The sequence below is a fragment of the Chelon labrosus genome (genome assembly GCF_963514085.1).
Source record: "Chelon labrosus genome assembly, chromosome: 22".
Classification (NCBI taxonomy): Eukaryota; Metazoa; Chordata; class Actinopteri; order Mugiliformes; family Mugilidae; genus Chelon; species Chelon labrosus.
In genome coordinates, this window is record NC_140355.1 from 8624683 (window position 1) to 8648566 (window position 23884).

General features: G+C 41.5%; 1 protein-coding gene across 1 annotated transcript; it reads left to right on the plus strand.

The window, feature by feature from the left end:
• Positions 1-23472, plus strand: LOC311507722 (putative cytochrome P450 120; the record flags this gene model as incomplete). Its single annotated transcript, XM_084572179.1, has 11 exons — positions 1-190; positions 1429-1506; positions 2130-2214; positions 2553-2588; positions 2708-2847; positions 3178-3301; positions 3720-3864; positions 4191-4301; positions 8160-8287; positions 16307-16394; positions 20263-23472. The coding sequence occupies 11 exons, from the start codon at positions 1-3 to the stop codon at positions 20422-20424; spliced, it is 1287 nt and encodes a 428-aa protein (XP_084428305.1). The 3' UTR covers positions 20425-23472.
• Between the last annotated feature and the right edge of the window lie 412 nt (positions 23473-23884).

The following is a 23884-nucleotide window of genomic DNA, read 5'->3' on the forward strand; positions in this document are numbered from 1 at the left end:
ATGTCTAAACTACCAGGAAATGCAGGTGTGTCGGTGCTCGGGGACAAGTCCCTGGAGTTCTACCGGGACCCGGTGATCTTCTGCCAGCAGAGGATCGAAAAGCACGGGAGCAGAGTGTTTCAGTGCCGCGTCCTGAACAGACCCACCACCTTTGTCTGCTCCGTGCAGGGGATGAGAGAGCTGCTGTGTGGTACGTCGTCCATCACTTAGTACTTAACCTGTGCGTGCGAGTGTATGTGTGCACCTGCTAATCAGCTCAGTGTAAATATTTGCTCCAATAATAGTCATGTGATTATTTATAATTTATATCCAGCATTATCTTCTACAGAAATACTTGTAATTTATAAATGTATATTATACTTTTTAATGAGTGTGTCTGCCAGTATCTAGTAATCTCATAGTGACTTTGTCTCACAGTGAGTCAGACTTTTCCCTCAGGCTAAGGGGGGGGGGGGGTAAAGGGGGACATTTCCTTTATATGGAGAAAAATTCACCCCCCCCGGGATTAGTCTGATCTCTCATGAGAAAGACTCGTGATGGTCCACTGGCGGGAGGGCATGTTTCTGAAATGAGGTTTTAATGTGGTCCACTGTCTACATTCAGATCAGTCAAACAGTTGTGAACTTTACAACTATCATATTTTAGAAACATAAACTATATTGGATCTTTGCCTAAAAATATGTCATAAGTTATAAATATTAAAAAAGTGCCATCAGGCAAGGTATCTAATTTAAACTAGATATCTTATGAAAAGTAAAGTTTTACTAGAAACATAACTTTAAATTTGAATGTGGCTTATGTGAAAATAAATCTATATTTTATTTCACTGAGCAACATGTTCGCAACACATCACCTATAGACAACAACATTTGTCTGATCAGGTTCTGATTTACACATTTTATTTAAATTATTTTATATACAGTATAATGTCGGCTAATATAAATAGAACATGACTCCCGGGTGTAAGAAATATCAGCATTCTGAGACTTCTTAAAGAAAATACAAACTCCATACACAACAGGCCAGAAAAAAAGATGATAATTAACATAATTCTAAATGTTTAAGGAGATCAGGTATAGAGAACATACACTCACTTGTAACACAGACATACAATTCAGTAGTGCCGCTAACCACATCATCCAGAATGAAAACACAGTTTAATCAACAGATCTCTGAGTTATTTTAGACAAATGCTGAACACCATGACCTTTGTGAATACAAGATTTAGCTCAGGACTGTTATATTAGAGTGCATTTGTTTTCACTAGTCCACCTAATAAACTGTGAGCAAGTGAGCACAACCTCGCTTCTATTATGAAAATCTCCCAGCTTAATGTGTGAATTAATGTGCCGTTAAGAATCCTGTGGGTTGTTTTCAAGCATACACACACAGCTGCTGGAAGAATAACCTTTGAAATATGTGTTTCAGAGAAGTCAAGTGTCTTCCTGAAGGATCCAACTGATTTGATGACCAACGTGTATGGTGACACCATTGTTACCACAAATGGTAAGCGCACACACACTCACATTCATGTGACAGTTTTTGCGGTGACATTCATTGACGGAATATACTGTAAAGGCCAAAAACAAATCAAGCCAATGTGGAAGTACTATAAAGCAGTTCCACAAGACTGGTTCCTAAAGCTAGTCAGCCCGAGTTGACTCCAGTGTTAAATTGTCCAATAGCTATTCATTATTAAGGTTGTGGTGGGTTTAAGTGACAGCCGGGTGCAGTCACAGGTGGCTCGCTGTCTGTTTGGCTGTCAACTCCCTGTCTCTGATTCAGTCACGCTCCACCTCTGTGCCCATTTTTGAAATGGCCCGGAGCTATGCACAAGTCAAAAAACTGCCAACATAGCAATGGCTGGAGTCACAACCCTGAGCTCCAAAGCTGCTCTTCAGGAAGTAATTTACAGTGGGTGGATCCATCTTTATATACAGGCACAACACAGTTCTAACCTCAACCCTAAAATCAACCTGCAAATACATGAAACGCTGTGAGAAACTTAAGACAAAAATGTCCTCACTCTCTTGCTCTAGGACCGGTCCATAAGGTTTTACGCATACATGTAAAAATCTGCTTAAATTCAGCTCTGTTACACTAATTTTGCTTTTGTTTGTACGTTTTAGGTGAGGAAGGGTGTCTCCTCCGTCTGTCTCTCACCAGCCTGTTCACAGGAACTTGTTTAGAATCATCAAGTGACTATATCACAAGGTAAGAAAAGGACAGCTGTTGGAACGGTTGTTCAGCATTTATATTATATTTGACTGCACAAGGCTGACGTTTGTGTTCACCTTGATGTCGTGTGGTCATTTGTGATATTTTAAATGAGCAAGCCTCTTACTGTAGCTGTGTATTCAGACGTTGTTTGGGTTCAGCCTTAGTTCCGTGAACGTCCACAATGGCGCCTAAAATGGGCATGTGTGGTGCAACTGCAAAAGGGTTCATTGGCGCAATAGTTGGTGCGTTTCCATCCGTGTCAAAGGTTTCTTGAGCAAGAACTGATTCCCTGTTTAAGTGTCACAAACTGATGCGTCTGTTTCTCTCTACAGTGTATGTGAGCGCTGTATGAAGGACCTCTGTCTCAGGTAACACTACACTTGATATTCCAGAAAAAAAACTATATCCAAAGTTGTGTGCAAAGCGTGACTATTGTTTCACAGAAAGAAATACTACAAAATGAGAATGTGTATGAATGTGTGTGTAGTGGCCAGCCGGAGTGCGTGTACTCTGCCTTTAAGAGACTCGGGACGGAGCTGGTGTTGGGCCTTTTTCTGAACGTACGGGCAGAGGAGCAGCCTGAACTCTTCCAGGAAATCTCACAGCTCTGCATACAGCACTGGCATGGTAGGTCCACGCAGACTGGGCACACACAGCAAAGTCGTTTCAGTTCACCTAAAATGTGATCCCATGTGTCATTGGGGGAGAGGTGGGGAACACCGTGGACAGGCCAGAAGTCCATCACAGCGCTAACACGAAGAGACACTCATACTCACATGCACACCATTCTCGAAGACTTTCTTACTCACGCTGACTGACATTAAGCAAATTATGTGCAATGCCGCATTGCAAAATCTTCCACTTCCTGTTTCTTTTCAGTTCAGCAAACATGTATTTCTTTGTGTTTTTGACCTTTGGCTCTTGGCTGGACGCCTCTTTTCCTGCCCTCTTCTGCAGGCCTGTTCTCTGCTCCAGTCAGTGTGAAGGTTCCTCTGTGGTCGTCGGGTTTCTCCACTGCTATGGACGCCAGAGACAAACTGATGGCCATCATCAAAGACAAGCTGAAGAATGACAAGCAGGGGTGAGGCTGCACACCTTAGAAAAACTCTTAACTCATGTGGTGGAGAGAGAAAGAACTTCCCCACTGCTTCTCTTTGTCCCCTCTCTGTCTTTTGCATCTTCCCTTTTTGTCTTGTATGCAGACAAAGAAGTGACAGTGAAGTTTGAACAACTTAGTTTGCAAAATGTAAATAAAATTTTTACTTTTGCTACTCTCTCAAACTGTGTTGGTCAAATCAGAGGTTTTGTGAATCTAAACAGCAGTGTGGGTACTTCATAGACACACGTCCTTATTTACTGAAAACAATGACGACTGTAGCTCAATGACATTACGGGGCCTTTCCTTTAATAAAACTCTCTCTTTTTGTGATGAATGTCGGCACATAGCATGTAAATCTCAGTGCATCTTTCTCTTCTCTGTCCCTGCGGCCCCTTCCCAGGTTTGTCGGCACTCTCGGTTCTCTGCCGCTGCCTGACTCCAGTTCTGGTGCCCAGCACCTCCTGCTGTTCATCTCGGCACTCATTCCCAAAGCTCTGGCATCGCTGCTCACCTCCTTCACACTGGCTCTCAGCGGAAACGAACAGGTACGCAAACCCAGCCAAATGTGGCAATGAGAGAGAGATGAAAAAAGCCAAAGTCCTGTTGGCAGTAAAATGTACATATGTGGATAGACTTCAATTTGAGAATTACTATAAAAAGGAAATTTTGACATGCTTTGCATTCTTAGGTTAAACATTTAATACCCCTATGAAAAACACTGGTCTAACACTGCATATAAAATGTAAAGTTTGTTTTGGAAATAAGTCTTTGTCTTAAAAATGAGTAGTAAGTTGTATTCAAGCCCCACAACCTTCTGTTTACCTGGTTTTGTTATATAAAAATCTAAATTCCTCCCTTTTCCAATGTTCAGGCCGAGGCCCGTCGTCAAGCGGTAGAAGACCCGGACTACCTTCATAGAGTGCTGCTGGAGGTGCAGAGACTATGGCCACCTTTCATTGGCGGGCGCAGACTAGCTGATAAGGTAAGGCTGGTCACCTGGGGCTGGATTCACGAATGAGTTTCAGTCTTTTGAGCGGAGAGATCCTTTGTGCCGCCACTGGTGACACCAAAGAAACGAAGGACAGCTGACGCTTTATGTTTTGCATACGTATCAGTTCAGTGTCGTGTCATCAGGAGTTTAAAACGTGTTTATCTGTTTCAAGATCGCTGCAACCTGCAACTTCACCACTACATTACATGCTACTCCATTATAACAAAGTAGAAAGACACAGGAGTCCCTGGATTATTAACAAAAAGAGACGAAGGAAAATAAGAGCAAGTTAAACCACATAGAGGGAAAAACAAGGGTGCCATTGAATGCACCGAAATATTTTAAATATAGGCATTTAATCATTTACAAAATGTGAAATGGATGTTTCTGTATTTATCTATGTATGTGTTGATTCCACTGTTAGTTTACTTTCACATTCAGTCGTCAATTTTACCAATACATTTGTTTTTCTATTATTTATTTCCACAAATCTATCTTTTTCCTTTTACTTCTATCTATGCATCTATGCTCTGTTGTCCAAATAACTTTATTTTATTTTTAATTGGGCTGTTTTAAGGCTTTGTAGCATTATTTTATCTTTACATAGTTAGACTCCCATTGTCTTCAAAAGGTGACACTCTATGGGGCCTCATGAGTTGTTTCGCTCTACCTTCCACTAGATGGCGACATATGCCTCTAGATGAAAGTTGCACTGCAAATAAAAGGAGTCACAGAGAGAACACGTTCATGTAGATTACATAAGCTCCACAGTACATACCAGTGATCGGCCTCTCAGAACAGCTGCGACCTAGTGGTGCAAGAAGCGTGCTTGGGACTGAAGGGTTTGAATCCCTGGACTGATGGGAAGAAATGTGCACGGGTGGAGTGTGAATGAGCATCTATGCTGGAAGTGTCCTTGATAAAGGCACCCAACCCCCTGAGCTACCTGAGATGCTGCACGGGGCTGCCCACTGCTCTGTGTGCGTGCCAAATGCTCTTAATGTTGATATATGACTTCAACCTGTTACAACCTCTGGGACATTTTGCAGTGTTGCAGGGGAGGCCGAAGTCACAATACATTGGTTAAAAAGGCAGCAACATAAGTGAATCCCAGGTTGTTCACCAGTTAGCATGAACAGAGGGTCACTGACACATGAGACAGCAGTAGGCAAATCTATCAGCTTTTTGAAAACCAAACCTGGGCTTAACCAAATACGCATTTACGGCAGGGTTGTTCTGCTTCATTCAAAGGCCATTTGGTTGGTCTTCCAGATGATGGTATGTTATGAATGAAAGTTTGCGAAGAAAAATCCAGTAAAATCTAATCAATCAATACACAAGAATCTTCTATCCCAAAGGCCGACTGTCTGTGTTACGACATAGATTTTCATTCATTAAAATGATTTCATCCGGAGCTGACATCAGCTCCATCAGCCAATAGAATCCCACGTTTACTCAAATTCCCTTCTTTTGATTGGCTCGCCGGGGTGGTGGTACGCTCGCAGGGTATGTGCCTCCTCCCAGCACGGCTATCTTTGATCACAGTGACCTCATGAAAATGGCTTACGCAACTGCCCAATCAGTGACATTGATCCCTCTGTGTGATTGATCGGCTCCGCTCCCCGGAAGGAAGGAAGGTGGTGGGGGTCAGCGTTGTTTTTCTTTTTTTTTCTTTTTTTCTTTTTTTTGCGAGCACGTACGCCGATGATGTTGTGAAGCAGAGTGGAAACTTTTATCACTTCTTGGAAATGCACCGCGGCCCTTTGATTTACTGGCAGCCTCGGTGCGACGAGGTTTCGTCACACGTGTTTAGTAGAATTTTAGTAAATAGTAAAGGCATTGTATAAACCAGTCCGTGCAGGCTATGATATGAAGCAAACAAAAATAGTCACATGATCAAGAGGAAAGAGTGGCGGCATATCTACAGTGACTCAGTTACACATGAGATTATTTGTGTTGGAAAGTTCTCCAGCTAAAGTTTAAAAGGGAAGGCTGCTTGCAGTTAATTAGTGACATATTGCCATTGCCCGTCCCCTGTCAATACACTTGTATAGCCCCTATTAATAAGCGGGAAGAAAGGGGGAGGTGCTGTGTCAGTTCTGAAAAGACCTTGGGAGATTATTAGTATTCACCATCAGGTGGAAAAAGTAGAATCTCCTTCAGGTGGAACTAAGATATGCAAGGGTTTAGCGGAGTGAATGTGAGTTTATAAGTGTGTGTGAGAGAAAGAGAGGTAGGGAGAAAGACTGAAGTCAGCAAGGGCAGAGGCATCTTTCAATGAATGAGAAAGAAAGAGATTTGTAAAAAGATTTCCCATTCCACCGGAGAGACGCACGGAGAAAAATTACATTGTGTGCGGAGGAAGGAGAAACGGCGATCCTGTTCTCCGGCAGTCCATTAGTGCAGCTACTAATGGATGTAGTGAAAAGCTGAATTAAAAGGGCAACAACTGGGCTAGTGGTCTTTTTGCCCCAAGGTGGCACTTTTCACCAGTGCTTAGTGGAAAAACAGGCTCAGGAAATTTGGTTTAAAAAGAAGTTATCGTTCGGGGTTAAAAGCGTGTCCCATTCATTTTGATTCAAAGGGTATTATACGTATGTTCTTGCTGTTGTGTCGTTTGTGTTCCCGCTCCGCCTGTTTGTGTGCAGTGATAGAAGTGATACAAAAATTCTGAACCTCCTGATCAACATACTGTAGGTGTGTCATCGCGTTGGTTTTCCAAGTAGACAAAGTTTTTCTTGTGTTTTTCGGTGATGATTATTGTCACGATACAGCAAACTGTAAGAGGCTCTCAGTGCAAACTGTTTGTACAGGAAGTTTCTGTGTGGAAAGATTTTTTTCAATATTTCTCAGGCTTTGCACACACAGTCACTGGTCATTCAAAGTGAAAGAAAACACTGAAGCCTATTATAAATGCAAGGGATAGGGGGCTTTCCGGTGTATGAGAGGAAATTATAGTGAGTCACCACTTTACTGCCGCCTAAAAATTAAATGTAATTTCATCCACATGATATCATTAAAACATAAGACAACACGTCACTTCTGGCACATTTCACGTGCCATTTGCTATGGCAATGCATTCTAGGCTTTTTGCATCTCATTTCACTGGATACAGTGAGACACAAGGTGGTAAGAGGTAGGATGGGGTAGGCGGTCGTTTTCATTGAGTTTCACCTTCACCATCAAATTGCGCACCAACTTGACAAAATGTCTACTGATGCAGCATGACTTGTGTGTTAAATGATACCAACGGGCACTAATCTGCATAAGATACACCCATCAGCCACAACATTAAAACCACTGACAGGAGAAGTTAATAGCATTGACCATGTTTTGACAATTCAGTGTTCTGCCAGTAATCGTTTGGACCTGGCATTCATGTGGATGTTACTTAGACATGTACCACCCACCTAGACCAGATCAGGCACCCCCACCCCATAGCAATGACACTCCTTGATGGCAGCAGCCTTCCCCAACAGGATGCAGCCTGACATAGGCACACACACAAAAATGGTTTAGGAACAACTAAAAAAACATGAAAAACAGCACAAGGTGTTGACCTCTAGATTCACTAGATCCCAAACTAATCAAGTATCTGTGGGATGATCCACAGAGGCCCCTAACCTCAACCCATAGGACCCAAAGACTCCTACTAACAACACTCTGTTTCCAGACACCACAGGACACCCTCAGAAGGCCCATGTCCATTCTCTGATGAATCACAACTGTCTTTGGAGGCACAAGGGAGACCTATACAATATTAGGAAGGTGGTCATAATGTTATGCCTGATCGTTCTACATAAGATATAATAATGTGATTTCTCTTTCTGTATGTGTGTTTTTGTGCAGGATACCACCCTCGCGGGGTTTCATGTCCCAAAAGATTACGGTGCGGTCTATATCAGCCACGCTGTCCACCGTGACCCGGAGGTGTTCCATCAGCCTGACGAGTTCCTGCCGGAGAGATGGAGCGGGAGGTGAGGGTTTATTGAGTATAGGCCTCTTTGCAGAAATACATTGTAGTGCCCTACAGTATGTGCTTCTTTTTTAACAGTGAATAGGTTCAGAGTCAGTTTATTTAAGAATAAAATTAATATGAAGCAGAATCTAAGTGTCATTTACTGCAAGGAGGACCAACCAGGGGATAGGTTAGATGTAATGCTGATTGGTTTAAAGAGCGGCTAATATGCTACATTTCCGGTTGTTCCACTTAACTTTGACACTACCACAGCATAAATCTACCACTAGTAGCATCTACAACATTCTACACTAGAGCACCAAAACAGGCAGTACCACGGGGGAACCTTGAGCTGTAGTGTCCCTGTTGGGGATTGATATTTTCACCCCCCCCACCCAGAATGAGAGGAGCCTTCAGAAGAAGCATAAAGTGTTCCAAAATGATGACCAAGCCACCGAACTCAGAGCTCTGAACACTTTATTAACAAACAAATACAAAAAAATATAACCTGGCAGCAGAAGCCATCCAGTTCCAGGCCCCGCCCCCCAAGAAAAAAACCCGGCTAACTTAAACCCCCCTCTTAAGTGTAGACTAAACCATTTTAAAAAAAGAACAAAGGTAAAAATGAAAACAACCAACCTAGAAACTACAAATGTAAACTAGTTTTTAAATTAAACCCTTTTAAAATACATTAACTTCAAAACAAATATTTTAATCTTAAATTAATATTGGACTTAACAAAGAAAATACAAAAGAGAGCAACCCCAGTTTCTCCCCCTCTTAATCCTAGATGGTCCGGTCTGTATTGAAGGCACCTGGTGTCTGTGTGGCGTTCAAGTGCACTTCCTGAACAGCACCTCGACCGGAACACCTCCAAAAGAGAAAATGGTCAAGAAAAACACCAACACCAATACAACAAACCCTGGAGAAAATACAGCAACCAAGTCAATGCACCAAACATCTCCATATCTAGCCAACAAATATCAACCAAATAAAGACATACTAAATAAAAGTAAATATGCAAAAAGAAAGGGCTGACCTGACAAGTGAGGGAGTGAGTACAGCTCCCTCACAGTCCCATTAAGCAAATTCAGGAAACTGAGTTAAGTGTATTGTTTAAAAGGCCTTCAACATTAGCATAAAACACTAAATATCTGTTGAATCACTGGATTTAGTTGCAGCGGGTAACTCTGGTGAACTTTTAAATGCTGATTATTGTAAGAAAGCTTAGCCGCGCTGACCTTTCAGGGAACAGCCACGCTGACCTTTCAGGGAACAGCCACACACTTCTGATGAAACTACTGCAGAATCACCCGTGTTGCATTATCCCCGGCCAACTCTCCACTGAGTAGGAGTCACACCAGGTTGAAGAGCTGGAGAGTTTCTCGTCATTCAGTTGGTTGCAATATGTCAAAAACTTTGCGGCGACCTCAACTCATTGCTTGTGATTTTAGACAGTTTCACTTCTTAAAATATCTCACTTTCTGTTCACACACGAGTGCAAAGTAAGAAGATATACCGGAATGAATTTCGAGACACAATTGATGATGCAATTTAACTTTTTCTCAAGGCAAGGAATCGTTTTGTCTTTTTTTTAAAAAAAAAAAAAAAAAACTGCTGCCTCTGTCATGACCGACACATAAAGGTATCTGACATGTATCCTGAAAATAGAAAAACAAAACAGCCACAGGCAAAATATCTTATGGAAATCACTGAAAACGGTCAATAAACATAGATTTTTGAGGAAAATGCTTGTAGGTTTCATGAGAATTCACTGCCTCTGGGAACTGAACCTGTGACATATTCACGACCATATTGTAAGCTTATCCTTGAAGGTGGACGTCTGCAACCAAACAAAATAATTTACCGCTCAGGTTGCTCCGTCTTCCAACCAGTGACACACACACGCGCATCCAAACAGACAAATGCCACCTTTTATAAATACCACAAAGAAAAACAAGAAAAATATGGAATGCCTTCCTTGTGCATTACAGCACATATTCTTATTTTTTAAAGCTGTGAATAACATTTTTAAAAAATATAAATCTAGCCAAAAAAGGAGAGAAAAAAGATAACAAATGGGCGATGAATGAATTTCTATTGATGAATGTGGACCAATGGCAGTGCAGGGAACATTTTCTATTGAATACGTAAATGCTTTCCCGCAGCCATTTCTTAATTTAATTTTTTAATTTTTTAATTTTCGCAAATATGAGAAGTATACAAAGACTTGCTTTGTTCACACTGCTTTAATAGATGAGAACAAAAAACCTTTTTGGAAAAAAAAAACAGTTTAGTCAGTAGGGCTGAGTGTGGGAAAAAAAGATAAATCCTTGAGATATTTTGTATACTTTATATTTAGTTATATATTACACAGATCTGCTATTATTATTATTATGTCTGTTATTTGCAATTTTTGCAACTTTCCAAAAACTTTGAGGACAAAATGTTCACTTGCTGCCAAATATATCCCACTGTCAGGTGCCATGATAGCTAGATAATCAGTGTTATTCTCTCCACAGGTCAGTGGTCATATTCTAATGTTATGACCTTTTTCAGTCGACTAGATTGTGGACTGTGGTATCAGAGAATAGTTTTCCTTTGGCGAGGTAATTTGCAGTTAAAAAAAAAAGGAAATAAATTACAGGATGTCACAATATACATATTTTTTGCAGTATTCACTGTAAAATGACAAGGATATTGCATTGCAACTGAAGTGTTGTGATAATATTGTATTGTGTTTCCTCTGGTGATTACTTTTCATATTAATCAAGTTTTACTATAAAATATAGGTATTGTAATTTGGTAATAGCATGGTAAGCGACTTTAGTTGAAACTAGGAACAGCTAAAAAAGTGGAACTGTAAGTGTGAGTGGAAACAGTGATCAAAAGATTAAGTAACAGCAGCGTGAATGAAGTTATATCATATCTGCACTGAATATATGTTTCTAAATGCGCAGTACGACAGTATTGCTAAATTAAACTGGAGGTAACCACAGCAACAAGCACCGCGCAGTTATTTCCTGTTGGCACATATTTAGTGCTCGATTTAAGAGTAGCTATCGTTGTCTAATCTAACTGTCCTGTGGTGACACTGACTGTACCGTGTGTTTTAATGGTTACAAATGGTTTCACCTTTCTAAAAGAGCGATGGCTGATGCGCAACTCGCGCTTTTACTTGTGACCAGATGCATAAAAAGATTTTAAGACAAATGGTCTAGACTGCAGCTCGCTTTGTGTATCTGTGCTGAAAACCCTGCAGGTTAGTAGACACATACGCCTACATCTTTACTATAGCAACCGGTGCAGTGAGAATAACTCTGTCTGAACACATATTTACATAAACACCGACCAGGCATAACATTATGACCAAATATTGTGTAAGTCTCCCTTGTGCCTCCTCCAGTTCTGACTCATCAGAGAATGGACATGAGGCTTCTGAGGGTGTCCTGTGGTGTCTGGCAACACATTGTTGTTAGTGGGGCCTTTGGGTCCTATGGGCTGAGTGGAGGGGCCTCTGTGGATCATCCCACAGTTACTTGATCAGTTTGGGATCTAGTGAATTTGGAGGCCAGGTCAACACCTTGTGCTGTTTTTCATGTTTTTTTTTAGTTGTTCCTGAACCGTTTTTGTGTGTGTGTCTGTGTCAGGCTGCATCCTGCTGGGGATGGATGTTGCCATCAAGGAGTGTCATTGCTATGGGGTGGGGGTGCCTGATCTGGTCTAGGTGGGTGGTACATGTCTAAGTAACATCCACATGAATACCAGGTACAAACGTTTCCCAGCAGAACATTGAATTGTCACAGTGTTATTTACTTTACCTGTCAGTGGTTTTAATGTTGTGGCTGATCGGTGTACTGCAGCGTACAGTTTAAGCAGAGAGCAATAATTGATGAAGTTTGGAAAAACAACCTTCTGAGGACAAAAAGCAAACTCTCTATCTGCTGCCTGCTTTGCTAGAACAATGGCTTCATCATTAACCCATTCTCTCTCTCAGACGTTTTTTTCTGTCCATTCACTTCCTCCATTCACCTGGTTATTGTCATTCATGCTGGTTCATTCAGGCAGCAGAGCAGAGGGCGAGCCAAATCTGTGAATGTATGTATGTAGGTAGCTGTTGCCATAGAAACTGGTCACCTGTCTCTGTTTCTACCAATAGGGATTCCCCGTGTGTGTGTGTGTGTGTGTGTGTGTGTGTGTTTGTGTGTGTGTGCAGGGTGGGGGAGAAGCAAGCTGTTTTGAAAGGAAAAAATGGGTGATTCCTTCGAAGTGAAATCTTTTTTATTGGCTCATGCAGATTTTTTTGTTGTTGTTCTGCAGCTTTGGATAATCATTTTGTTTATATTGCACCATTTATTGAGGAAGTGAGTTTGTCGGCAATTAGGATGCAACAGAGCAAACATTACAGGTTCAACTACGCTCCTGTAGCTTAAAATATAAAATAAACAAATTGATATCATGTCACATATTTGTTCAACCAGTGTATTTTTGACTAATGCAGAACGCAATGTTAACTCCGTAAGGGAAGCCATTTAAATGTACTGAAGTGTGCGTAAAGGCAACAGAGCAGTCAGGTGAGGAAATAAAAAAAATAAAAAAATCAATGAATGAACAGACAGGTAGCTGCTGCCATGGTAACTGGCCACCTCACACCTGTTTTTACCAATGGGGATTCCCTGTGTGCTGTGTGTGTGTGTCTTGCGGGTGGGGATGGGGTTAAGGAATGAGTCAGAGGAGCTTTTCCCTCAGACAGTATAAAAATGTGAAATATGGAAATGTTTAAAATGCATTAAAAAGAAATAATATGAAAAAGATAATGATACGCGTTGGCAGCTAGAGTCTGAGAGATCCAGATTTGAAGCACACGAGGAATACTTTGATGACCGTCGAAGGATTGTGTCAAAATCCAATAACTGATCGTACTGACAAGCTGTCTGTGTAGCCTCAGCTGATAGAGATTTCCTCCTTCCTGTGCAGCGGATTTATATTGCTGTGAAAAAATTATGAGTTCACTGGATGACCTTCATTATATAAAGGTGGCAGCGCAGTTTATTTTTGAATTGGTCCCACGCGCTTCTCACATAAACAAGATAAGATCCACAGCTAAGTTAGTTTGCATAATGTTTTGCATTTTTCTAAAAAAAAACAATGGATTTGACACTGAGAAGTAATTGTAGATGTGGGAGGTTTGAAGTGCCTGAATTGATCTTAACTGCAATAAACATCTGTCTATAAATATCTTTCCGTCTGTGGGTTTGCTATATCTTCGTCCGCCTTCCGTTTATCATCCGATCTGTCTCTCCGTCCTCCTACCTGCTCCTCCATCTGTCAGTCTTCCTGGAGACTGCTTTCCTGTCTGCCTTGATAGTTGCCTGGCCACCTGGCTGTTTAATTTAATGACTGCAGTCCTATTTCATAACAAGCCCACCTACAATCACCACAGTTTCATCTGTTCGTGTGCGATAGTTGGATATGTTGTCCACTGTGTGTGACTCAGTGCATATTGCTGTGTGTGTTGTGTTTATTTGTGTGTGTGTGTGTGTGTGTGTGTGTGTGTGTGTGTGCTTTTCCATTTGGAAACACGTATCGGAGCTGGCAAGTTGACGTCCTATCAGCCAAACGCCCACACAGACTCCGACCCCAGATAAACGATTCGGAAATGCTACCCAGATAAAACTCTTCGTTAAATGCAGCAGACTGTGCCGCCAGTTTTATATAAATCTGCGAAAACAGGAAGTGTCCCTCTTCCGACATACATATGTTTTAAGTTGAAGTGGAAATGTGCTTTTCTATATTTGCAGCAATCAAACTATGAATTATCAGAGATCATACAAGTCCCTAAAGGAAACACCAGGTCTGCTTGTCAGTGTATGTGTGTTACAGGCTAGGTTAATTTACTTAAACCAAAAAAAACATACCACAGGTGAGCCATTCTTTTGGTTGCCATTGTAAATGAAACTAGCTGAAAGTAGTAGACAATCTGTCGGTGTGGAGATCTTTTGGGGTAGAATCACAATCAAGAGTCTGAATCACAGTTCCCACTATAGATTTTGTTGAACCCATGTGATTGGTTGGGCATACGGTCTCCTGGATACAGCGCTCGTACCTTCAGCTCAAGGCTGAAGGCCCAACTGACAAATGTCTGCATCCTGTCTGCAACTGAAGTGTTGATTCGTGTCTCAGCAGCTTTGATTCAGGAGGTTGCTACTATTCACCATCTGCCGTGCTTCCTTTAGCTTACATGTTTAAAAAAAGGCAAATGGACTTGTAGAGATTTGAGAAAACTCCAGTTTAAACTCCAGTTGCCTTTATTAAAAGTTTTTTGGACATACCATGACCTGAGAACCTGGATCCCTGGATAACTGAGAACCTTCACAGACGTAGCCTATGATCCTTCTCAGTACAGATTATGTGCTAAATTAAGATTGCCCACGATATACTAGTGCAGTATGAATTCAAAACACTGTGCCTTGTCTGCAGTATGTTTACTTTGACTGAAGAAATGTAAAATATTAAAGCCTCATCCTGACAGAAAAGCTTGGCATTTACCACTGGTATTTTTCCTGCTGCGAAACTCCACATTCAGTGACATGCAAACAAAATTACTGGATCTCTGTTTTCAAAGCTATTGTTTGTCTTTCAGAAGTCGGCCTATTCAAATTAATACTTACCACTCTGATGAAGTAAATGTCCTGACCTCAGAGCTCAGTCCATTTTGTGACTCCTATGAAGCATACTATAAACCAGATTACACATCTCTGATTCACTTCCCCTCCACTCAGCATATTTGATATATTCTTATGCTGGACTGCTTGGTGAGACTTCCTCTCTTTGTACGACATTGCACGCCACACATCTTACAGTTTCAGGATGGACCTAATAGTACATTAAACCATTAGACAGATGCTAGCGAGAACACTAATAATCTCCTTTCTCACACACACCAACCATCTGACACACTGGACCCAGACTATACACACCACTAATGCTTCCTGTTTGCCTTTAATCAGAGCTCAGGTTTCAGGAAGACAGGATGCATTAGACATGAGAGGCAAGAGATGGCCTGCATCAGCAGGCTATTGACTGATGGCCTGAAACAGCCTGCATCTGTTTATTTTCAGTGTATTTTTAGAGGTTTTGCATTGGAAAGTTACAGCAGGTATAACAGAGAGACGGTGCATCCAGTCAGGAGACTGATTCATGTCCATTTTGTGTTGTCATGCACTTTTCAGATTTGTTCTTTCTGATCCAGACTCTGTGTGATTTTCCCCACAGAGGAGTCATTTAATTGGCTTTCATGCCACAGAGAGGTCAGATTGAACAATCTGGAGTGTGTTTTGTCTAGTTCAGCTGGTTCGTATTTGGATTTGATGTTGGAATTGAAAAGTATCCTGTCTGAGTTTTTGATTATTATTACCACACTGTACTAATTATGTTGTTTGTCTTATTGATGGTACTTGTTTTTGCCGTTTGTTTCATGGCGGAAACAGACAAAAGAAATGTTGCGATTCTTTTAACAAAAGCACTTACAGAAGACGGCAAGCTAGCAGCAGGCATGGAAGAAGTCACTTTAAGACAAGTATTTTAAATGGACAGACCCCGACAATAATGCATTGTAGACCAGACTGGAAAACATTCGGCCAAAACAGAGCACTCTTGTTTGTGTAGAGGGAAATATGGCCCTCAGTGCCAGATTTTATCACGTCTGCATTCATTTATAAATAATGTATATATTAAGCTTCGTCATGTGATGTCCGTTCATCATTTCTTCATCATATGATCGTATCGGATGATCGTCCAGTGGATAACAACGCCTTCTTTGACAGCTGCGTTAGGAGCAGGCATGACACAGTCATTATTGTGCTCAACAATAATGACTGAGCCCTTATGTGTAGAAAACCATTACACATTTGAAATACCAAACAAATACCTGGATTGTTTTTCCTCACCGTTATTGTGTTTTGTGAAGAATATTGATTTATTGAACAGTTTTGAGTAACTTATTTTTCTATTTATTTTTTTTTCCCCGCATGTGCAGGAATGCAGGCCAGGAGCATTTCCTGTGTTCCTTTGGCAACGGGCCCAGGAGCTGCATCGGAGTTAAACTAACTAATGTCTTCCTCAAGGTGACTTTGCTCATAACACCTTTTCTCACACACAGCTCAATTACACACTTTGGATTATTAGTTCTCATTCAGTCTGTAAAGTTTTCTTCTTTTTGAACTAAGGTGGCTTCATTTATTTTTAAAAACTTTTTATTTATTTCGCATTTTTAAACATGAACAAAATCCTCTGCAACGATAGTACAACAATACAAGTATCCAAAATGGCAACTTGGAGAGGTGAAAAAAAAATAAAAAATAGGAATAAATAAAAAAAAATAATAAATAAATAAAATAAAACAAAAGTATAAAATTAATAAATGGAAGTGGGGCACACCACTCTCATTGCAGCTTTTATCACTGTCCATTACGTCTACTGAGTAATTGACCCAACTTTTTTCATGTACACAGTCCATTTATGCCACACTTGGTCCAGGGTCCCTGTTTTAATTCTGAGATAGTACGTCAGTCTTTCCATCGAGTAGGTCTCCTCAACAACATCCAGCCATTGTGCTGGACTTGTTATGAGCTGGCCAGTTTCTTGTTATGGCCTTTTTACATGCCAAGATCAGTATTTTGAAAAGATACAGGTCCTTTTTTTGAATAGTCTGGAGTCAAACCCAGGTTTGATGGAAATGTTATCCTCTTCCACTAATCACTTATTCAGTGTTTTGTTCAGTAAAAAAAAAAAAAATAAATACCCAAATTCAAGGCACAAAGGGAATGAGACAGTATCACAAACAAAGATGAATTTATTAAAACTTACTGGTGAGAGAGTAGCAAAGGGTTTACTCCTAACACAACCACAACACACAACTCGGAGCAGAAGAAACTACGATCTTGGGCAGACAACTGGCTGTGGGACAAGGGATTAGAGGACTGGCCCGATGGCTGGGACCTTGGAGGGGCTGCTCAGGGGTCGCCCCAGAGGCTGAGCAGATCAGAGGCGCTGCTCAGAGTGTCAGCAGCGAAGGCAAAGGCCCTCTGCACGATGTAGACCAGGCTTGGGCTTCGATCAGCTGCGTAGGATGCCTAGATGTGGACACCGCTGCCAGACCTGCTCTCTGGTTGAGTCACCGTGGAGGCATGGGCTAAGCGTTGGCTGAACATGGGGCGTGCCAGCATTGATGCTTTCTCCCAGAAGGAATCTTAGAGGTCAGAATCAGGCCTGGCGAGTTCTCTGCTATCCATCTGGATAAGTGGCTGTTTGCTAAAAACTCAGGAGCTGGTGCTGTCATAAAGTTAGCAGGCTGCCGGATAGCAAACTAGAAATGGTCTGGCTGGCCGCTAGTGGATCAGGGAATAGATTCTGGCAGTCTGAGGAGGTTTATTGCTAGCAAACCGGGATGAAGGCTAGGAACCAGGGTTGTCCAGGAAGTCGAAGTCCAGATTAAGTACTTTACTTTTCTGTGAGGTGGCTTTGGAACAATCCTCAGTGAGCCAGCTGTGTCTGGCAGCCGGGGTTTCCCGGGGCTCAACTCACAGCACAGTTCATTGCAACTAACATTGAGGAAAAAAAAAAAAATAGACGAGAGGTGGACCATCCCCCAACCGTTCAGTAAATAGAGCACTGCTCATGGGAATGATGAAACGCTTGGCTGTTTGTGTTTGTTTGGCAGATGTACCAGAGGGAGAGATCCAGGCACTGACTGTCCCGTTTTAACCAGCAGTCCCCATGGCAGCATTACCTATATATTTGACACGCACTCACGCAGCCTATATGCAAGGCAGCGGAACAAGACGGGTGTGTTACAGGTGTCACCACAGGAAGGAGAGGTTTATTTCCCATGTTTATTCAGTCCCTCTGGAAACAGGTGTGTGTGTGTGTGTGTACGAACAAATGTGTGCACATGTCTCGTGAGCCTTGGGTTGGGTGACACCAAGTTGAAAACAAACGCTGTGACTTGCTGGTGGATCCCAGGGTTTGAAGGCAAACACTTTATCTGCTGAACTGGCTTCCACACATGGGTCCCTTATTTGGAGATAACAATTGAGTTAAATGTTTCTTTCACAACACATTTGCAGTTTCAGTCAGATATACCAACAACCAACTATTTAACAAATGCAACTCCTCGGCATAGTTGATAGGCCGACATCACAAAGTTAGTAGTTGCATGCTGATGCATGAAGCGTTTTTATTGCCGTCAAGTGCTGAAAATGTACAAAACACATTGTAGTTGTGCGTTATTTTGAGCCGGTGCACAGCTGTCTTTGCCAGGTCAACTGCTTATCACTGCTGCTTCCTAATGAACCAGGCAAGAAAGAGAGCAGAGGGAAGGAAGCAGATTGCACTAGTCAGCCGATGAGAGGCTTATCTCAGCAGTCCACATCCACTGAGTCAGATTGCCAACTCACTCACTCAAAAGTACAATAAAGTACATCATTTAACCCATTTGACGTCGGCGGATTACAGCCAACAAGACTAGATCTGGTACATATTTTCAGATTATTTAATAGCAAAAGCAGCAACACATATTGGGGCGTTGCTGCTGTCCGAAATGCAAATGTTAGGGATGACTCAATCCTCCACACAGACACACACACACAAGCGTGAGTCACTCTAAATGTTGTGCGTGACTGACTGGAGCTCAGGTGTGTAGTCCACAGCAGTAACACTGTTCAGCAGGAGGATCGTATCTGGTTTGAAATTGGATTACTGAGTAAAGATGACAGCTTGTACCGTTCATGAAGTCGGATAATGTGCACAGAAAATTGCCGGCACACGAATGGATATAAATGTAGTACACGGTGTATGTGTAATCTATATTTGTATAATGGAATTATACAATTAAAATTGCATGTTTAATGTTAGATTTTCCATTTTTAGCTTACACATTTAAGTATTTAAATTATTTTTGAGGAAATCCATATTATTTTACTCTTCTTTTATTTTACATATTTTACTTTACTGCACAGTGATTGGTTTATAGTCTGTGTCTGCGGCCATAATGAGTAATTTCATTCAGAAACATAGCACCACAGTGATCATTGCCCCTTCTCTTAGTTTCTCTCTGTCACAATGAAACACAATTTTCTCTCTCTCCTGTGTTGTTATGGCTGACAGATGTGACTGTTTGCAACGTTTGAATAACATTTGACTGGCCTTCATTAGCCTGACCATTTGTAGACACACACACAAGAGAGGAGGGCACGACCAGAGTAAAAAGTAGACCGCTGGGATCTAGGTCAGAGATGTGACTCATTGCCTCATCCTTCCCCTGTCCTCCTCCTTCCTCCCCCAACCCCCACTCTCATCATCCTTCCTCTGCTCCCTCCCTTCTGTCTTCCCTTCATCCCCTTCCCCGCTCATTCATCTCCCCTTCCCCCCTCATCAGGAAAATCTTCATTCATAAAGTGGAGGCAGGCGGGGAGAACGTGTGTTCTGGCCGCGATCGGTCGTTTCAGGAAAAGCCACTGAGCAGTGCTCGCTGTGACATCACCAGCCGTGGAGCTCTGAATACATTTAGTGTGTAGGGTATGACGGAATAGAACGGGATAGACTATCAGGGTTTGTTGAACTCAAATGAGGACTGAGGGACAGTGTGACTCAAGTGATAATTTTTAACTTTTCGATTTTGAAAGTAGGAACTAAGTCAAAAGAACACGGTGTTCCATTAAAACTTGGCTGCTAAAAGCTGTTGCTATTTTCAAACCTGGAAAGCTACAGTGTTGTGGAGGCTGTAGCTTTGCAAGTTGGACTCTCATTCAGCGTCGGCGAAGGCTCTAGCTTTGCCAGCTGCCTTCTACTTTAACATTTTATTTTTTGCTCTGCTGTGAAATAAAATAAAAATAAGTCACTTACACCTCCTCAGCTCTTAACTCCGAGTAAGTTCTGTTTATGTAAGATCAGGGAAGATACTGAAAATAAAACTGTTATATTTTTTTATTTCAGGAAGCTTGCATGTACCTGCTGAAGCACTATGACTGGTGTTTGGACCCTCCGTCTCAGGACCTCGAGTACAAATGGCTCCCCGTGTCTCGCCCCATCAAACCCCCCACCATCACCTTCAGCCGCCTGGATCAGACTACGTCTGTCAGAAGTGACACCAGCTAGGGATGCACAGTATGTTTCATGATGTACCTGCCGAGCGTTAAAAAACTGTTAACTGAACGTACCCGTACCAGAATGTGCCGGAAAAATCTGAAGGATGTCTTAACACAGGCGGCAACCTGTGAGGCTTTCCCCTGCTGCGGGTAATACAGTAATCGTCCCGGGGAAAGCCTGTTTCACTCTGTTTGTTCCTCTGCCAGATATGCTGCAGATGATTTCGCAATGAGTCATTCCTCCATTGTTGAATCTGACACTGCTAGACATAAATGTATGTTCTGTATATTCTTAATGAGTCATTTGCTGCATTTTTAAAGATTTTAAAAGATTCACAACATCCACTACATGAAAGTCTTTATCTCACTGAATTGCAATAATATTATACATCAAACATTGCTTCTAGGTTGAATTCCTCCCTTTTTGCGATGGTGTGTGTTATAAATTGAAATAACCTTCAGAATCTGCAGCATTGATGAGGTAGACATCGCATTGTTCCCTCGCTGCAGTATCAGTATTGAGATTGTTAAAGACGGGGAAACACACAAAAACGGAGGTAAACCCTCAGATTCCATCACTGATGGCAAACCTGTCTCCCCTTCCCCCCACCCGCCACCTAGCAACCACCACTGCCTAGCAACAGTTCGTCATACCGACACCGGCTTGCCTCCTTTTAGTATGCAAGTCTCACACACACACTCGTACACACACTAACCTGGTTATTTTTGAAAGCGTTCAGTTGGCGTCTGAATCTAAGGTAAACGGTGGCAGAAGGCTTTTCAAGCAACCTGAATGATATGTATCATGAACCAGACTTATTCTGAGCTACAACATTGATTAGAATTAGTTTTAAGATAATATTTATTGGTGTGCGACTGAAGTATACGGTGCCTATAAAGGGTATTCATCCCTTTGGATGTTATCCTCTTTTATTGCTTTTATAAATGAGTCATGATCAATATAATTGAGATTTTTTTGACAATAAAAAATTTATTAATTCTTGTCTAACTGAAAACGGATTTCTACAAAGTAATGACAGTTAAAAATATATATAATGTAAAGTAAGTGATTGCGTAAGTGTTCAGCCTCTTCAGATCAGCATTTAGCACATGTGCCTTAGGCCACAATCGTAGCACTGTGTCTGTGTCATAGCGTGTTGATATGTCCCAACCAGGCTTGCACATCTGAACACTGCAGTTTTTCTCCATTATTTTTTGCAAAAATGCCCTCTCTATACCCAATACCTTTATCAGTCAGCCAGCCATGATGCTGCCACCACCATGCTTCACAGTGGGGATGGTACGATGATGCGCAGTGTTTGCAGTCTGCCAACCATAGCGTCTACTCTAGGCTAATGGCTAAAAGGTTAAGTTTTGGTCACATCAAACCAAAGAACCTTCTTCCAGTTGACGCTGAAGACTCCCATGATTTAACATTAGCTTTTTCCACAAGTGCTTTCTCTTTTCCACTCTCCTATACATCTTTGCCTGGTGAAGAACCTGAGCAGAGTCTCTGTCATCTCAGCTGCAGAATAGGTGAGTAGCTATAGAGCTCCGGGCGACACGTGACTTTTTTTGTTGACACCGCCATATTGGCAGGAAAATGAATGGTGTCAGTGCTGATTTCAGGCTGTCAGAGTTTAGATTAAACTAAATTGACCAGTACAAGGCAAAACTCGACAGACCCTTGTTGAGCTTTAAAACAGCCGACGCAGTTAATGTTTCTGACCTGCAGTATCAGGATATACATATCTACCTCATTAACTTTCCTTTGTCCTACTCTGAAGAGTCACTGAAAGCATACAATGAAGAATTTTTCTGAGGAGGTGCATGACAGTGACCCACCTACAATAACAAGTAACTGTTTAATCGCAAATTTCTTTCTCATTGTGAGTAGTTTTAGTGCTGGATGAGCAACACCCCTGTTGTAATCTTTGGGAATCCTATAAAACGATTTCCCCTTTGCTTGTCCCTGACTATTCTGGCTTCCTGGGACACAACAGCTATCGACCATTTTTGGATGTAACTGGTACAAGGACAAGGTAGTTAGTTGCTTGCAGTTGTCAACCGAATAGTAATTCGCAAAGCGCCGGAGCTCCATTGGTGTCTGTTCTTCTTCCTCCTCATTCAGTTTTTGAGGATCATTTATTCTTATAATGTACATTTTAATAAACTGACATTACTTTGTAGACATCTGTCGACGGTTTGACAGTAAAGATTTTTGTTTTGTAAATTCTTCTCAAAAAAGCCTCAAGTAGGAAAATACTTTTTATCGGCGCTGTAGATGTTTTGTGTATTTGAGTTTGCCTTTCAAATATGTTTAATTGAATGTGTTTTTATTTTGTCTTCAATTTTAATGTATGATTTTATAATACTGTGACACTTAGTAGTTGTAATCAGTCTTGGGCGGCTATCGCTTCTTCTTCATCTTCTTCTTCTGCTGTTTCACAGCAGCTTTACGGTGCATTTCAGCTATCTTCCAAAATGGATTGCTGTTAAGAGACTTATGACGTATAATATTATTCTGTGTCATCTTCCGTTTGCGTTTTCCCATTTCTTGACACATTTTGCATTTATTTCAGTCGATCATTGTTGTGATAAAAACAGCAGGTAAACATGTTATTTAATTTCAGCGTAGATGCTGAGCAGGTTACCTCTTGTGTCTGTTATTACAAGCTCTGGCTTATTCAGCAGTTATGTTTTAAGTGTGAGTCTTGAAACACTAACCTCCTTCCAAGCATCATGTAATTACATCAGCATTTAAAAAGTATTTTATAATAATGTGATTGGAATTGTTGGCAATAAATTCATTCTTCAATTCATCAGATTACACCCATTTGTTCTCCTCGTCTCCTTGTTATGATTTGCGTACAGTCATTTTCATCCCCTGATAAGATCCTTATCAGAGGACCACAAATATAATATTTCCCATCGGCAACACCGTTCCGCATATAATTACAGAAAGAAACGTGCAACAATATTAACGCTGTGTGCAATGAGTTTTAAGGTATTGCAAGGGAAGAGATTCAGATTCAGTCTGAGCTACAACTACAGTGTGATTGACACCTAAAACTCTGAAGTGTACAACATGTACCGTATAATGTGCAGTGATGTCTGCAGCCTGCGTAATCAGTGTCTCAGAAAGATGTTCTTGTCCTGTGGAGAGCTGCTTAACAAACCTACTGTTCGCTTTGCTGCACTCCTCTCCTCCTCTCTCTTCCAGACACACTGACCTACACCGTCCTGAAATCATAGTTTTCGCACCAACACACACACACACACACACACACACACACACACACACACACTTGAAAATAAGGTCCTTGTGAGCCGACTGGGATGACTCACTGCTCTCCCTTCACGTGTCTATTAGCCGATGCTTCTACTCGCGACAATTCTTGACAGGCAAAAGCGACTTATAGTGAATCCTCTTACGCATAAACGTTTGTCTTGTATATTTTGTTTTCTTG